Source organism: Tursiops truncatus, chromosome 15 (genome assembly GCF_011762595.2).
Source record: "Tursiops truncatus isolate mTurTru1 chromosome 15, mTurTru1.mat.Y, whole genome shotgun sequence".
Taxonomy (NCBI): domain Eukaryota; kingdom Metazoa; phylum Chordata; class Mammalia; order Artiodactyla; family Delphinidae; genus Tursiops; species Tursiops truncatus.
Genome location: NC_047048.1, coordinates 35,738,829 through 35,755,611, shown reverse-complemented (window position 1 = coordinate 35,755,611; position 16,783 = coordinate 35,738,829). Strand labels below are relative to the sequence as shown.

The following is a 16,783-nucleotide window of genomic DNA, read 5'->3' as shown; positions in this document are numbered from 1 at the left end:
TGGGGAAGCTGAAACGTGCTGGGAGGCCACATCCTGTTTCTGGGCTAGTACTGATAGATGGGAAAGACCCTGACATGCACCCACCACCCAGTCCCCCAGGAAGACAAAACGGCCACTTATGCCCCCACACTGATGCCCCAGGGTCCCGGTCTCCAGGCCAGCCCTGCCTGTCATCCATCCTTTCTGCTTCTCCAGACCAGAAGCCAAGGAGCCCTCAGTGACCACGGATTCTCTGGACACCTCCACAGCCCTGTCCCCACTCAGCTGAGGCAGAGCCAGCACCAGCTCAGACACAAGGTCGCTGCCCTCGTGGGGCCCTGGTGTCCCCTAGCACTGGGTGCCCCGGGGCCTCTTGCCTGGGATGGGGGATGGATCTAGTTGTGAATCCAGAGAGTGCCTCCTCCCAGGGCCAGGCTCCTCCTTTGGGGTCTGCAGAGTGCCAGCAGGGGCCCAGCCCATGCTCCCAGTGACACAGTGTCAGGGTGAAGGGCACCAGGCATTCTGGGAGGGTTGGTGACCTGAACTCATGTCCCCAAAGTGCTTTTCCCCAACGCCTGGTGCTCAGGAAGACCGGTTCCTGTTATCCTGGATGAGGTACCCCAGGTGCTGTACGGGCGGGCTCTGGACCCACCTTGACTGGACTCCCAGCTCTGCCTTCATGGCTGCATGCCTCAGTGTCCTCATCTGTAACCTGGGTCAATGAGAAAGATCAACTGTCATAACATGGGGCTGAAGGTTAAATGGAAACACCTGTGGAAGCACTTCACCGTGTGCTCAGCACCTGTGGGCCTGGATTCCTAGTAACTCACAGCTGTCAGCACCTTGGTCACCCCAGTAGCCCCTTGAGAGCCCTGTTTTGGGCACATTTTGTAGATGGGAAAGTGAGGTTTGGCTGGGAGAGGTGACGGACCCAAGGTTACCAAGAGAGCAGAAGCACCAGCCCAGGGTTCTCTGGCTCCATTCAGGTCCTTTCCTGGGGGCACCGAGGCAGCCCCATCTGCCCCAACCTCCAGCCCAGATTCTTCCTGAACCCAGGTCCAAGGGCACCTCCACTGATGGGATTTTGCCTCCTGCCTTAGGACGGAGCCCTTGAACTGCTGGGTTCCTTCCAGGGAGGTGGAGGAGAAATCCATCTGCTGGGGCCTGAGCGTGGCCTGGGGGCCAGGCCATCGGTCCCAGAATGCCCCTGCCCGAGCCCAGTGAGCAGGAGGGCGAGAGCGTGAAGGCCGGCCAGGAGCCCTCCCCTGAGTCCCCTGAGCCGGGCACAGATGTCGTCCCCGCAGCCCCCACGAAGCCCACGGAGTTCTCCGAACTGGTCCTACTGACAGCCTCCACTGAGAATGGGGATGGAGTGGACTCCCAGCCCAAAGCAGTGCACTGTGTCCTGTCCTTGGAGATGTCTGGCCCTGACACCCTGGCTGGGACCCCCCAGATCCTGCCAGTAGAGGAACAGCAGGGGGCAGTCCAACCAAGCCCCCAGGCCCAGGAACTGAAACACAGCAAGCCAGACACAGGTGAGTTCCGGGCCAGCTGCCCCTGTCTGGCCACTTTTGTGGCCCTGCATGCTCAGACTTGGGCTTCGCATATTCCCCTTTCCAGTGAGGTGACCTTAGCCATCTCTTCCCTGCTCTGAGCAGGGCCTCCTTGACCTTGACCCAGGCTGGTGTGATGATCGCAGGACGTCATCCAAGGGCACCCCAATCCCTGTGTTCCCATCTGTGCCCCTGGCTCAAGCCTTGCTCTGTGTCAGCTGACCTGGCCCTCCCCTTGCCTTCAGCAGCCCCCCAGCCCCTGGAGTTCCTGAGGACCCCATTTGGGGGCCGCCTGCTGGTGCTGGAGTCCTTCCTGTACAAGCAGGAGAAGGCTGTGGGGGACAAGGTATACTGGAAGTGCCGCGAGCACACCGAGCTGGGCTGCCGGGGCCGGGCCATCACCCGTGGCCTAAGGGCCACGGTGATGCGGGGCCACTGCCACCCGCCCGATGAGGAGGGCCTGGAGGCCCGGCGCCAGAGACAGAAGCTGCCCAGCCCAGCCCTGCCCGAAGGCTTGGGGGATCCCCAGGGCCCCGGCGGCCGAGTGGAGGAGCCCCTGGAGGGGGTGGGCCCGTGGCTGTGCCCCGAGGAGCCGGAGCCGGCCCCGGGGCCAGTGCTGAGCAAGCCAGCTCCCGAGGAGGATGAGGGGCTCCGAGCCCTGTCGCTGCTGAGCTTGCCTCCCAAGAAACGCCCGACGCTGGGGACCGGTGAGTGCCCCCCCACCCCGGCTCTACTCTCAGGCAGGTGGGAACCACAGCCCTTTCCTCTGCCCAAAGATAAATGTGGGTCCCACGTGGCTTCATAATGTGCTCAAAGTCAAAACGATTTTTAAAATATAAATGTGTCCAAGTAATCATTAAGCCCAAGGGGTAGAACTAATGCTCGTGAGCCAGGCAGCCTAGGTCCTTCTGGAGCTTCCTGATGCAAAAACCTGAGGTTTATGGACCCCACGTGATTCTGGTAACCTTTGAAGTTTGGGGAGATCGGCCTGGTGGGAGGCTTGAGCCTTGTGCCCCAGGTTCAAGATCCAGCTCTGCCTCATGTAGCTGGGCAGCCTTGTTGAAGCACTGCAGGTCAGGAGGTCTCTCCTAAGATGTGTGATAGCCTCGCCATTAGGGGATCTGGTGCTGCAGTGCCAGCCCTGGTCCAGTGTGTGTTGTCACTGAGTAACTGGTAGATGGAGTCTTTGCAGAGGTTCTTATTCTTTGTTTGTTGGGTTTTGTTTTGTTCTTTGTGGCAGTTTTTATTACCAGTAACTGGGAGGTGGGCTTGGTCCCATAGGCTGGGTGCCTCCAGACCTGGAGAGGATTGAAGGATTTAGGGATTTAAGGCGGCTGCTGTGCTGGGTGCCGGGGGCTGGGTGAGAAGGACTTGTCTTTCACTGTGTATCTTTTGGTCCCATTTCATTTTATGGCGTGTGCATGTGTTATTCGATAATTAGATACAATTTTCAAACAAACCCTAAGAAAAAGTATGGCCGGGAGTGACTGAGCAGGCAGGGTGTGGCATCGGAGGCAGCTTGGCCCTCTCCAGTGTGTGACCTGGGACGTGGTGCTTGACCACCCAGAGCCGTGGCCTCCTCACCGGCCACCAGGAGAGGAGCCACACAGCCTCCTTGGGGCACTGGGTGGGCAATCAGTGGGGATGCATCCAGGGCCCTGACCTGCACGGTAAACTAAAGGAGCAGAGCTCTGCCAGCCTGCACCTGCCCAGCCCCCTCTCCACTTCCTCCTCCAGGAGGGCCCCCGCCCCTGGAGTTCCTGAGAACCTGCTACGGGGGCAGCTTCCTGGTGCACGAGTCCTTCCTCTACAAGCGGGAGAAGGCTGTGGGGGACAAGGTGTACTGGACGTGCCGGGACCACACACTGCATGGCTGCCGCAGCCGGGCCATCACACAGGGCCAGCGGGTGACTGTCATGCGTGGCCACTGCCACCCGCCTGACGTGGAGGGTCTGGAGGCCCGGCGGCAGCAGGAGAAGGCCATGGAGTTGCTGCGGGCCAGGCCGGGCGGCCTCGGGGGCCAAGTGGACAAGCTGCTCCAAGGCGTGGACAGCCTGTTCTACCGCAGGGGGCCGGGCCCCCTGACTCTCACCAGGCCCCGGCCCAGAAAGCGGTCAAAGGCCAAAGATCAGGACCTCCTGGCCCAGCCGCAAGGCGAGGAGGACCAGGACGAGGACCTGGGTGAGTCCACACCCGCTGCCCTGGCGCTCTGCCTGCACTCCAGTCTTGCTCCCCGAGGTCCCAGGAGGTGGGAGGGGGGCAATGCCAGGCCTGGCCCAGCCCCAGGCCCTGCTCCGGCTCACACCCCAGCTTCCAACCTCCCTCCCCTGACCCCCTCTCCCATTTCTCCCCAGGAGGCCCTGAGTTCCTGAGGACCCCTCTGGGGGGCAGCTTCCTGGTGTATGAGTCCTTCCTCTACAGGCGGGAGAAGGCGGCCGGGGAGAAGGTGTACTGGACGTGCCGGGACCAGGCCCGCATGGGCTGCCGCAGCCGAGCCATCACCCAAGGCAAGCGGGTGACAGTGATGCGAGGCCACTGCCACCCGCCCGACCTGGGGGGCTTGGAGGCCCTGCGGCAGCGAGAGAAACGCCCTGGCACGGCTCAGCGAGGGAGCTCTGGTAGGCCAGACCGGGGAGCGGCCTCGGGGGACAGTCAGAAGACCCAGACTGCCCACCCCGTTCCCTCTTGACCTCCAGCAAGCATCCCCCCCGTCCTTACTGGGGACCCTCTGGAAGGTTACAGCTCCCTCCTGTCTCATCTCCCTACCCCCACACCCCCTCCTGGTCCACCTCACCTTATCCCCAAGTCGATTAGGTGACTTGGGGCATCACCCTTTCTCTTGGGCAGTGGGCCTCACTCTCCTGCTCAGACCAGCCCAGAATCTCTGCAGCACTTGATCAACCCAGGCTCCCTTTCCTCCTTCTCATCCTTTCTTTTTTCTTAAGAATGTATAGGATTCATAGAGAAAGCTAATTGCACAAGCTGGTTTCTCATTTTTCCAGTGTGGGTGGCTGACACCGTGCCCAGTAATAAGCACGTCCTACAGATGTGGCTTAAGGGCTGAAGGTGACCCGTTCCTGTCATTGACTTCTGTTCTCCTCCAGCTGTTCTGCCTGATCATCTACCATCGTCCCTCTGGGCTCTATGACGAGGGTCACAGCCCCCCTCCTCCCACCTTTGTCGCCCCACAGTGCTTATGTTTGACTCTCCTGGCCACAATAACGTGCATATTCCGGCTCATCTTGCTAAGAGCAGCCTCGGCCCAGCCTTCTCTGCTCCCTGCTCTCCCTCGGGGGTTCCCAGTCCCATACTTTTCTGAGTCATCTGAGTCGCCTTTAGAGCCTTTTTGGCCCTAAAATTCTCTCAAACTCGAGATCTCTGATTTTTTTTTTTTTCTGACTCTTTTTATCCCATTTCCTTATAACTTCTATGTACCTAGGGATGATCTAGCCTCGCCCCGTCCTTACCCCCAACTCCCACCCCAAATAACCACTCAGCCATGGTTCCTTTTTTTGTTTTCTTCCTTCCTTCCTTCCTTGCTTCCTTTTTTAATTTTTTGGCTATGCAGAACGGCATGCAGGACCTTAGTTCCCCAACCAGGGATTGAACCTATGCCCCCTGCAGTGGAAGCGCTGAGCCTTAACCACTGGACCACCAGGGAAGTCCCCTTTCCGTTGTTCCTTAGGGCATCTGCTGCCCTCTTCCCTAAAGCGTGCTTCCTTCCATTGCTGTCAACTGTTTTTTTATTTCCTGTTGACTTCCGACCAGAGACGGCAAGGACCCAGCAGTTACCCACTGCCCCCTCCTCTCGAGGCAGCTGTTGCACCTTTTTTATTTAATAAATTTATTATTTATTTATTTATTTTTGCCTGCTTTGGGTCTTTGTTGCTGTGTGCAGGCTTTCTCTAGTTGTGGCGAGCAGGGGCTACTCTTCATGGCGGTGTGTGGTCTTCTCATTGTGGTGGCTTCTCTTGTTGTGGAGCACGGGCTCTAGGCACGCAGGCTTCAGTAGTTGTGGAACGTGGGCTCAGTAGTTGTGGCTCGCAGCTCTAGAGCACAGGCTCAGTAGTTGTGGCTCGCGGGCTTAGTTGCTCCGCGGCATGTGTGATCTTCCCGGACCAGGGCTCGAACCTTGTCCCCTGCACTGGCAGGCGGATTCTTAACCACTGCGCCACCAGGGAAGCCCCACTGTTGCACTTTTGTTCTATAAATCTGTCCACGGCTGAGTGGGAACACACTGCAGTGGAGGTGTGGCTGTTTGTGGCTCCTTTTCCATGGTTGTCTGGTGTTTGTGCTCGAATGACTGCATCTTTCCAAGGTGCATACAGGGGGTCTTTGCTTGAAGGTATAGGGTCGTGTCTCCATCCCTGTGGTACCTGGCTCTGCTGGGGGCACTTGGGGCCTTTTCAGGCCGGAAACCATGTCCTTCACTTGTAAAAATTTTCTCATGTTCAATGACTTTCGAGTCCCCATTTTTCTGACATTTCCTTGATTTTGCTTTCCAGTCCTTCTATTTAATTTTTAACTTTCACTCTTGTATTTGAACTCCTTTGCATTCCATCCTCTGAGGAGTGCAGCGGCCCTGCCATCCAGCCTCTGGCAGTGGCCTTGTTTTCTCCAACTACCTTTTCTGTATGAGTTTCTTTAGTCTCTGCCATTCAGGGTGAAGCTTCTCTCTTTTTTTTTTGTCAACTGGTGAAATTTTCCAGCCAGGTACATGCCATTCAATTTTCTGTCGATCACACAGTTGTATAAAGCAGCAAAACTAAAGGGGGAATGATTGTTGTATACACTTTAAATTGCTTTGCATGGTTTCATTTGTGATGCTTGGTGTAAGAGTCTTGACTTTTTCATCATGTAAGATGGTATGAGAACCTTTGACCCACGTGGCCAGTGGTCCTTAGCCAGGTTTAAGGAGAGACCCACACGCTCTGTATGTGGGTGCCGACCAGGCGACCCTCGAGACCCCAGGCCTCAGAGCCCTAGGACCAACCTCCTGCAGCGATTTCAGCCTGGCTGCCGGCTCCAGGGACTTGGGCAGGGAAACAGGGAGTTTCATGTCAGTGCAGACTTCCTCCTCCTCCCCCACACCCCAGACTCTTCCTCCCCCAGGGCGGGCACCTGTCTTATTGCTCTTCACGCAGACAGTCCTTGTCAGTCCCCCTGTTTGGGGCCTGCCCTAGACCCCTACTTCGGAGGGACCTCGGGCCTCCCTAGGTTTGGCCACTGGACTCTGCTTGTTCTGAGAGTCACCCCCTGAGGCTGGGCGAGCTCTTGCTTTGCCAGGTCTGTGACCAGGTGACCCCCTTTGCCCAGCGTCTAACCTGGGTCAGCATCTCTGCCATCTCCTCTCCTCTCTGAATTTCTGGCCTCACGCCCTGTGCCTTTTTCATCCCTCAGTGAACATTTTCATTGGGTGCTGGGGGAGCAGAAACATGCCTCACATCATATACCTCCCCTTCGGCCACTCACCCCCCACCCTGGCCCCCCCTTCTCCAGGGCATTCTCACCAACCCCCCACTATGGCTGCCATCCCTGCTGCTGTGCTGATGGACCCCCGAATCCCCCTCCACCCCTCCTGTGTGGTCCTGGTGCCTGGGCAGCGGGAAGGGAGTCCTCAGAGCAGAAGGGCGTGGCCACCTTCCAGGTCCCCCCTCTCAACACGTCAGGACAGTGGCCCAGGCCGCTCCCTGCCTCCCCTTCTGCCCTCAGGTCAAAGCCCACCCAGCCTGGCTCCCTGGGTGAGTGGACCCTTCTACAGCCCCACTGCTCACCACGCACAAAGGGCTGCACGCAACTCCCATTTCACTCCTGGTTGCTTATCCCCCGTAGGGCCTGTCCACTAATTCCTCCAATTTAGCAGGGGCGAGAGGCCCTTGTGCCATCCCATTGCCGGCACCTCAGATAAGACACCGCCTTCCTGCAGGCGCCGCGAGGTGGAGGAGACGGACTCTGCCTTCAGCGATCTCCACCTCACCAGTCTCCCGCCTTCCTTCTCTCCCAGGCTTGGGAAAGGAGCCCTGGGAGCTCAGGCTAGGCTGAGTCTGGGGGATGGGGGGCCTGTGTCCTGGGCTGTGAGGAGGTAGATGCAGCGTGGGGTGGGGTCCGTGGGTCTCATGCCAGGAGCCATGCTGCTCTAGGCTCTGAGAACGGGGTCACGGCCCCCCTCATTCCTCGGCTCCAGGCCTGGCTCCAGGCTCTTCCTCCCCCGACCCCCTCTCCCATTTCTCCCCAGGAGGCCCTGAGTTCCTGAGGACCCCTCTGGGGGGCAGCTTCCTGGTGTACGAGTCCTTCCTCTACAGGCGGGAGAAGGCGGCCGGGGAGAAGGTGTACTGGACGTGCCGGGACCAGGCCCGCATGCGCTGCCGCAGCCGAGCCATCACCCAGGGCCAGCGGGTCATGGTGATGCGCAGACACTGCCATCCGCCCGACCTGGGGGGCCTGGAGGCCCTGAGGCAGCGGGAGCAGCTCCCCAGCCCAGCCCAGAGGGAAGGCTCAGGTGTGGGTGAGAGGGGCGTGGCACGGGCCGGGCCCCGGTCTCCCTGCTGGCCCAGCAGCCCCTGGGGACAGCTCAGAACACAGGCTGGAGGCTGCCTGCTGGGACATTCCTCCTGTGGCCCATGTCCAGTGGTGTCTGTCCTCCTGGTCTGTGGGCTCCCTTAGGGCAGGGGCCACATCTGGACTCCACACTAATGGCACTGGTCCTCATCTGGGATGCGCTGTCAGTGGGAGAAACCCACTCAGACCACTGGAGAAAACGGGGCCAGGGGCTGCAGTGGCATTACTGGCAGCTGCAGGAAATGCTCGGCACCCATTTGTGGGGCAGTGCTCCTGGACCTGGGGGACCCTCTGTCTCCCCTCTCCCTCCCCACCCCTGCCAGTGCCTTCAGCCACCCCAACCCCAACATGTCAGGAGCTTTCAGTTCAGATTCTTAAAAGTCTCAAAAGGGAGAATTTGATTGGTTGCCAGCTGGCCAAGGGGAGGGTGAACAGGGAGCCGGGAGGCCCCTAGTGCACTGTCCAGACCAACCATGGCCCTTCCAGAGTATTCCATTTCAGCCCAGCCCCTGCCCTGGGGTGCTTGCTTGCCAGCCAGCATGAAGGCCGAGCAGGGTCAGGAGAGGCCCGCAGGAAAGCTCAGTGTTTGGGCGGCTGCAGGGCCAGCCTCCCCGATAGTACTACAGCCATCAGACAGACAGCCAGTCTGCACTCCAGGGCATCAGGGCCGTGGTGGCTTGAGCTTCAGTCCCCAGGGCCCTGCAGCACAGGCTGGGGTGGAGGGCAGGGACCAAAGAGGGACCTGCGGGGGTTGGGGGGTCTGCAGTTTCCTGGCTGGAGCTGGCTGGTGGGACAAAGGAAGCAGTCTCCATCCCTGGCACCCAGGCTCTGTCCCCTGCTTCCAAGGCCCGGCCCAGGCACCCCACTCACACGTCATGTTCCTTCCAGAAACCCTCCAGCCCCTGGAGTTCCTGAGGACCTCTCTCGGGGGCAGGTTCCTGGTGTACGAGTCCTTCCTCTACAGGAAGGAGAAGGCGGCCGGGGAGAAGGTATACTGGATGTGCCGGGACCAGGCCCGCTTGGGCTGCCGCAGCCGGGCCATCACCCAGGGCCAGCGGGTGACCGTCATGCGCAGCCACTGCCACCTGCCTGACCTGGCGGGCCTGGAGGCCCTGAGGCAGCGGGAGCGGCTCCCCAGCACAGCCCAGCAGGAAGACCCAGGTACAGACAGGAGTGGGGGCGAGAGAGCTGTGGGTATCTTGGTCTCTGCCAGCCCAAGGTTCAGACACCTCAGGCGACAGGCACTGTCTGGGGACCTTTGTTCCCTGGTCTTCCTGCCTTTCCAGTCTTCTAACCTTCCTCTCTACTGGCTCCTTCTCCTGAGCCTAGAAACACACCTAAATTGGTCCCATCCTTAAAACCAACTCCCCTTGTAACTGCCATTTTTTTCCTCTCTTTTATACTAAGAGGTCCTAACTTTTTATGGGTGGTAGTATCTTTTGAAAATCTGATGAAAAAATATAGACCACCCTAGAAGAATATACTAATGTGTGTGCACACGCAAACATGAGTGCTCCCGTGCGTGCACACACACACGTAGTTTTGCAAATAATTAACTGTATCAAACTGAAAATGGGTTCCCTTCAGATAAACAGAATGTAAAATCAGTCTTTTTTTTTAATTTTTGAATTTTATTTTATTTATTTTTTATACAGCAGGTTCTTATTAGTTATCTGTTTTATACATATTAGTGTGTATATGTCAATCCCAATCTCCCAATTCATCCCACCACCACACACCCCCCGCCACTTTCCCCCCTTGGTGTCCATACGTTCTCTACATCTGTGTCTCTATTTCTGCCCTGCAAACCGGTTCATCTGTACCATTTTTCTAGTAAAACCAGTCTTTAGAAAGCATTATGTGTCTCATATTAATTCATGGAAATATTAAAGGGCACATCTTATAAAATACGGGAATGAATCCAAGTTGTATCAAACAAACAAAAGAAACTTGATTTCTGTTTAAAAAAAATTTTTTTCCATGAGAAAGCCACTGTTCAGCTTAACCAAGGAGGAGGCGCTGTGGTTTGCCTTTGTTGGGGTGAAGGGCGTGCCATCTTTGAGATTGTTGCCTCCCAGTCTTTTTGGTGACAAGGTGAAGACTGACTCAGGATCTCCAGCAGTTTATTTTACCGGGCATAGGTAGTTTTGGCATCAGAAAACCAGAATTCCCCTAATGACTCCCCCAATCAGAGTCATTCCACCTGGTTTTCATCCTCAAGGCCTTGAAGTCATCGTTCCAGGAGGTGTGCCTTTGCCTCTGGCAGCTTCAACAAGAAAAGAATTATTAATCCATGTTTTCAATGTTTTTTACTCAGAAAAGACAAAACTTCTGCCTGAAGTTCAACTGTGCTTCGAGACTTGTGCTCCTGAAAGCCAACAGAGCTATGGGTAACTGTATTACCATAATCACAAATTACACAAAACTTAGTGACTAAGAACAATAAATATTTACTGTCTGTCACAGTGTCTGTGGGTCGAGATTTCAGGAGTGGTTGGGTGGGGTGGTTCTGGGGTTGAAGGAAAGATATCAGTGGGGGTACACCCATCTGAAAGCTTGAGTGGGGCTGGAGGAAGTGCTTCCAAATGGCCTGTTCACTCACATGGCTGTGGGCTGGAGGCCTCAATTCCTCACCATGTAGACATTTCCTTAGGGCTGTTTGAGTGCCCTCAAACATGACAGCTATCTCCCCCCAAAACAAGTGATCCAAGAGATCCAAGGGAGAATGCAGAGCAAGAAGGAGGCCACCACCTAAAGCAGAATTCACGTCCTTCTCAAGCACATGTGGGACAGTCCCCAGGATGGATCATATCTAGGCCATAAAACCAGACCCCACAAATTTTTTTATTTATTTTAAATTATCTATTTATTTATTTGGCTGCACTGGGTCTTTAGTTGCAGCATGGGGGATCTTTGTTGCAGCATGCAGGATCTAGTTCCCTGACCGTGTACCAAACCCAGGCCTCCTGCATTGGGAGCGCAGAGTCTTAACCGCTGGACCACCAGGGAAGTCCCCAGACACCACAAATTTAAAAGGATTGAAATCATGCAAAGTATTTTGTCTGACCACAGTGGAAAGAAATTAGAAGTCAATGACGAAAAAATTTGGGAAACTCACAAATACATGAAAGTTAAACAGCCTACTTATAAGTATTACCAGTGACTCAAAGAAGTTACAAGGGAGATTAGAAAATACTTTGAGGGGCTTCCCTGGTGGTCCAGTGGTTAAGACTCTGCACTTCCATTGCAGGGGGCACAGGTTCAATCCTGGTCGGGGAACTAAGATCCCACATGCTGCATAGCGCAGCCAAAAAAAATTTTTTTTAATAAAAATTAAAAATAAAGATCTTGGGCTTCCCTGGTGGCACAGTGGTTATGAATCTGCCTGCCAAAGCAGGGGACACGGGTTCGAGCCCTAGTCCAGGAAGATCCCACAAGCCGCAGAGCAACTAAGTCTGTGCACCACAACTATTGAGCCTGCGCTCTAGAGCCTGCGAGCCACAACTACTGAAGACCGTGCACCTAGAGCCCGTGCTCTGCAACAAGAGAAGCCACTGCAATGAGAAGCCCGTGCACCGCAAGGAAGAGTAGCCCCCTCTCGCCGCAACTAGAGAAAGCCTGCACACAGCAACGAAGACCCAACACAGTCAAAAATAAATAAATAAAATAAATTAATTTTTAAAAATAATAAAAAAATAAAGATCTCAAGTCAATAACTCAAACTTACATGTTAGAAAAAGAATGCTAGGAAAAGAAAAACAATGTAAACCTAAAGCAAGCAGAAGGAAGGAAATAATAGCTATTAGAATAGAAATTAATGGAGTAGAGAATAGAAAAGTAGGGACTTCCCTGGTGGTCCCGTGGTAAAGAATCCACCTTCTAATGCAGGGGACACGGGTTCAATACCTGGTCGGGGAACTAAGATCCCACATGCCACGGGGCAACTAAGCCCGCATGCCACAACTACTGAACCCACGCGCCTCAACTAGTCAGCCCACATGCCGCAAACTACAGAGCCCATGCACTCTGGAGCCCATGCACCACAACTAGAGAGATGCCTGTGCGCTGCAATGGAGAGCCCACGCACAGCAACAAAAGGTCCCATGTGCTTCAACAAAGATCCTGTGTGCCGCAACTAAGACCCAACGCAGGCAAGAATACAATCAATAAATAAATAAATAAATAATATATTTTTAATGTTAAAAAAAAAGAAAATAGAGAAAACTAACAAAACCAAAAGTTGTTTCTTTGAAAGGATCAACAAAATTGACAAACCTTTAGCTAGACCAGAAAAACCAATTATAAGGAAATACTGTGAACAATGGCATGCCAACAAATTAGATAACTTAGATGAAATGAAAAAATTCCTAGAAACCTACCAAACCTGATTCATGAAGAAATAGAAAATCTGAGTAGACTTAAACCAAGTACAGAGATTGAATTAGTCATTTTAAAACTCCCCACAAGTTAAGACTCTGTGCTTCTGCTGCAGGGTACACAAGTTTGATCGCTGGTCAGGGAACTAAGATTCCCGCTTAGGCCTAGATGACTTAATTGATGAGTTCTACCATATATATATGTTATATATATATATATATAATATATATTTATAGATATAATATATTATTTACATACTTATATACTATATAGATATAGATAGATAGATAGATAGATAGATATTCTTTTTTTTTTTTGGCCACGCGGCCTGTGGGATCTAGTTCCCTGACCAGGGATCGAACCCGGGCCCCCTGCATTGGAGGCATGGAGTCTTAACCACTGGACCAACAGGGAAGTTCCAAGTTCTACCATATATTTAAAGAAGACAGATACTCTTCCCAAAAATAGAAGAAGAGGGAACACTTCCCAACTCATCCTGTAAGGCCAGCAATACCCTGTTATCAAAACCAAGCAAAGACATCACAAGAAAAGAAAACTAGGGACTTCCCTGGTAGTCCATTGGGTAAGACCCCATGCTCCTAGTGCAGGGGCCCTAGGTTCGATCCCTGGTTGGGGAACTAGATCCTGCATGCATGCCACAATGAAGAGCCCACGTGCCTCAACTGAGATGTGGCAGAGCCAAAATATATTAATTAATTAATTAATTAATTAAAAGAAATAAAACTATAGAGCAATGTCTCTTAGGAACATAGAAGTAAAAATTCTCAACAAAATGCCAGCAAACTGAATCCAGCAACATAAAAAAGGATCATACACCATGACCAAATGGGACTTATGCCAGGAATGCAAGATTGCTTTCCCAGCTGTAAATCAATATCATACAGCTTGTGTACAGAACAGATTTAACACAGCAGGCCTGCAACTTCTGTCCTTAGAACAACCTGCTTGCAAGGCTGACCCTTAGCTTCCAGGGTCAAGGTCAAGGATGTTTCCAGGACTTGACCCTGATACTATCCCTAAGTGATAACAATTGCTCATTTTTACCTTTTTGTACAAAAAAAGCAGCCACAACTACTGAAGCCCATGCTCCTAGAGCCCATGCTCTGCAGGAAGAAAAGCCACTGCAAGGACAAGCCTGTGCACCACAGTGAAGAGAAGCCCCCATTTGCCACAACTAGAGAAAGCCCGCGCGCAACAATGAGGACCCAACGCAGCCAAAAATAAAAAAATTAAAAAAAAAAAAACTTTAGTGCTTCAAATAATACCATCAAGAAAGTTGGAAAAGACAATCCACAGAATGAGAGAAAACATTTGCAAATCATATCTGTTAAAGGACTTGTATCCAGAATATATAAAGAATTCTTAGGGAATTCCCTGGGAGTCCAGCAGTTAGGACTCAGAGTTTTCACTGCCAGGGCCTGGTTCAATCCCGGGTCGGGGAACTAAGATCTTGCAAACCACAACAATAAAAAGACAAATAATCCAATTAACACGTGGACAAAGGATGTGAATAGACAGTTTTTATTTCAAAGATTTTATTTTTTTTATGAAGTTCAAGATATACTAATGGCCAATAAGCACAATTAAAGATGTTCAACGTCATTAGCCTTAGGAAATGCAAATCAAAACTACAATGAGGGGCTTCCCTGGTGGCGCAGTGGTTAAGAATCCGCCTGCCAATGCAGGGGACACGGATTCGAGCCCTGGTCTGGGAGGATCCCACATGCCTCGGAGCAGCTAAGCCCATGCACCACAACTACTGAAGCCCACGCACCTAAAGCCCATGCTCCGCAACAAGAGAAGCCACCGCAATGAGAAGCCCACGCACCGCAACGAAGAGTAGCCCCTGCTCACTGCAACTAGAGAAAGCCCATGTACAACAATGAAGACCCAATGCAGCCAAAAAAAAAAAAAAAAAACTACAGTGAGCTAGCACTTCACACCCACTAAGATGGCTAAATCAAAAAGACAGACAATAACAAGTGTGTACAAGGATGTGGAGAAATTGGAACCTTCATACACTCTTGGTGGGAATGTAAAATGGCACAGCTACTTTGGAAAACAGTCTGGCAGTTCCTCAAAATGTTAAACAGGGATTTCCATGGCGGTCCAGTGGTTGGGACTCCGCACTTCCAGTGCAGGAGGTGAGGGTTCAATCCCTGGTCGGAAAAACTGCATGCTGCGTGATGCAGCCAAAAAAAAAAAGAAAAGTTAAACATAGAGTATTTGTTCACCCAGTAATTCCACTTCTAGTTGTACACCCAAGAGAATTGAAAACATGTGTCCATAAAAAACTGTACATCAATGTTCATATCAACATTAAACATAATAGCCAAAAAGTGAAAACCCAAAATATCCATTAATGGTTGAATGAATAAATAAAACATGGTTCATTCATACAATGAAATATTACTTGGCCATAAAAAGGAATGAAGAACTGACACACACTACAACACGGATGAACCTCAAAAACGTGATGATAAGTGAAAGAAGCCAAACACAAAAGACCACAACTTGTATGATTCCATTTCTATGAAATGTCCAGAATAGGCAAATCTATGGAGTTAAAAAGTAGATTAGGGACTTCCCTGGTGGTCCAGTGGTTAAGAATCCGCCTTCTAATGCAGGGGACGCAGGATTGATCCCTTGTCAGGGAACTAAGATCCCGCATGTGGGGGCACAACTAAGCCCGCGCTCTGCAACTGCAGAGCCCATGCACTCTGGAGTCTGCGTGCCACAACTAGAGAGAAGCCCATGCACTGCAACGAAGAGCCCACACTCTGCAACGAAAGAGCCCACACTCCGCAACGAAAGATCCCACGTGACTCAACTAAGACCTGACGCAGCAAAACATAAATAAATAAATAAATAAATATTTTTTGAAAAAAAGAAACTAAATTAGTGGTTGCCTAGGGTGAGGAATGTTGGGGGGTGTAGCTAAAGGTTATGAAGTTATTTATTTATTTATTTATTTATTTATTTATTTTGGCCACACCGCATGGCCTGTAGGATCTTAATTCCTCCACCAGGGATTGAACCTGTGCCCTTGGCAGTGAAAGCTCGGAGGAAACCATAAACAAGACCAAAAGACAGCCCTCAGAATGGGAGAAAATATTTGCAAATCAAGCAACTGACAAAGGATTAATCTCCAAACTTTATAAGCAGCTCATGCAGCTCAATATCAAAAAAACAAACAACCCAATCCAAAAATGGGCAGAAGACCTAAATAGACATTTTTTAAAAGAAGATATACAGACTGCCAACAAACACATGAAAGAATGCTCAACATCATTAATCATTAGAGAAATGCAAATCAAAACTACAATGAGATATCATCTCACACCAGTCAGAATGGCCATCATCAAAAAATCTAGAAACAATAAATGCTGGAGAGGGTGTGGAGAAAAGGGAACACTCTTGCACTGCTGGTGAGAATGTGAATTGGTACAGCCACTATGGAGAACAGTATGGAGGTTCCTTAAAAAACTACAAATAGAACTACCATATGACCCAGCAATCCCACTACTGGGCATATACCCTGAGAAAACCATAATTCAAAAAGAGTCATGTACCAAAATGTTCATTGCAGCTCTATGTACAATAGCCCAGAGATGGAAACAACCTAAGTGTCCATCATCGGATGAATGGATAAAGAAGATGTGGCACATATATACAATGGAATATTACTCAGCCATAAAAAGAAACGAAATTGAGCTATTTGTAATGAGGTGGATAGACCTAGAGTCTGTCATACAGAGTGAAGTAAGTCAGAAAGAGAAAGACAAATACCGTATGCTAACACATATATATGGAATTTAAGAAAAAAAAATGTCATGAAGAACCTAGGGGTAAGACAGGAATAAAGACACAGACCTACTAGAGAATGGACTTGAGGATATGGGGAGGGGGAAGGGTAAGCTGTGACAAAGCGAGAGAGAGGCATGGACATATATACACTACCAAACGTAAGGTAGATAACTAGTGGGAAGCAGCCGCATAGCACAGGGAGATCAGCTCGGTGCTTTGTGACTGCCTGGAGGGGTGGGATAGGGAGGGTGGGAGGGAGGGAGACGCAAGAGGGAAGAGATATGGAAACATATGTATATGTATAACTGATTCACTTTGTTATAAAGCAGAAACTAACACACCATTGTAAAGCAATTATACCCCAATAAAGATGTTAAAAAAAAAAAGAAAAAAATAAAAAAAAAAAGAAATTAAATTAGTGGTTGCCTAGGGTGAGGAATGTTTGGGGGTGTAGCTAAAGGGTGTGAAGTTATTTATTTATTTATTCA

At 51.5% G+C, this 16,783-nt stretch overlaps 1 protein-coding gene across 10 annotated transcripts in view; it reads left to right on the top strand.

Annotated features, from left to right (window-relative positions):
• FLYWCH1 (FLYWCH-type zinc finger 1) overlaps positions 1–16,783 on the top strand; it is a 29,801-nt gene that overhangs the window by 11,591 nt on the left and 1,427 nt on the right. For 2 of the 10 annotated variants that reach the window (XM_073792391.1, XM_073792389.1), the window contains exons 3-9: positions 196–297; positions 1,080–1,514; positions 1,778–2,239; positions 3,270–3,713; positions 3,887–4,150; positions 7,768–8,037; positions 8,979–9,251. In XM_073792391.1, the coding sequence (XP_073648492.1) occupies positions 1,181–1,514; positions 1,778–2,239; positions 3,270–3,713; positions 3,887–4,150; positions 7,768–8,037; positions 8,979–9,251 (2,047 nt within the window). In that variant the 5' untranslated portion in view covers positions 196–297; positions 1,080–1,180. Of the gene's footprint in view, positions 1–195; positions 298–1,079; positions 1,515–1,777; positions 2,240–3,269; positions 3,714–3,886; positions 4,151–7,767; positions 8,038–8,978; positions 9,252–10,407; positions 10,481–16,783 lie in introns of all 10 variants that reach the window. The other 8 variants (XM_073792388.1, XM_073792392.1, XM_033839733.2 and 5 more) reach the window with 7 other exon arrangements.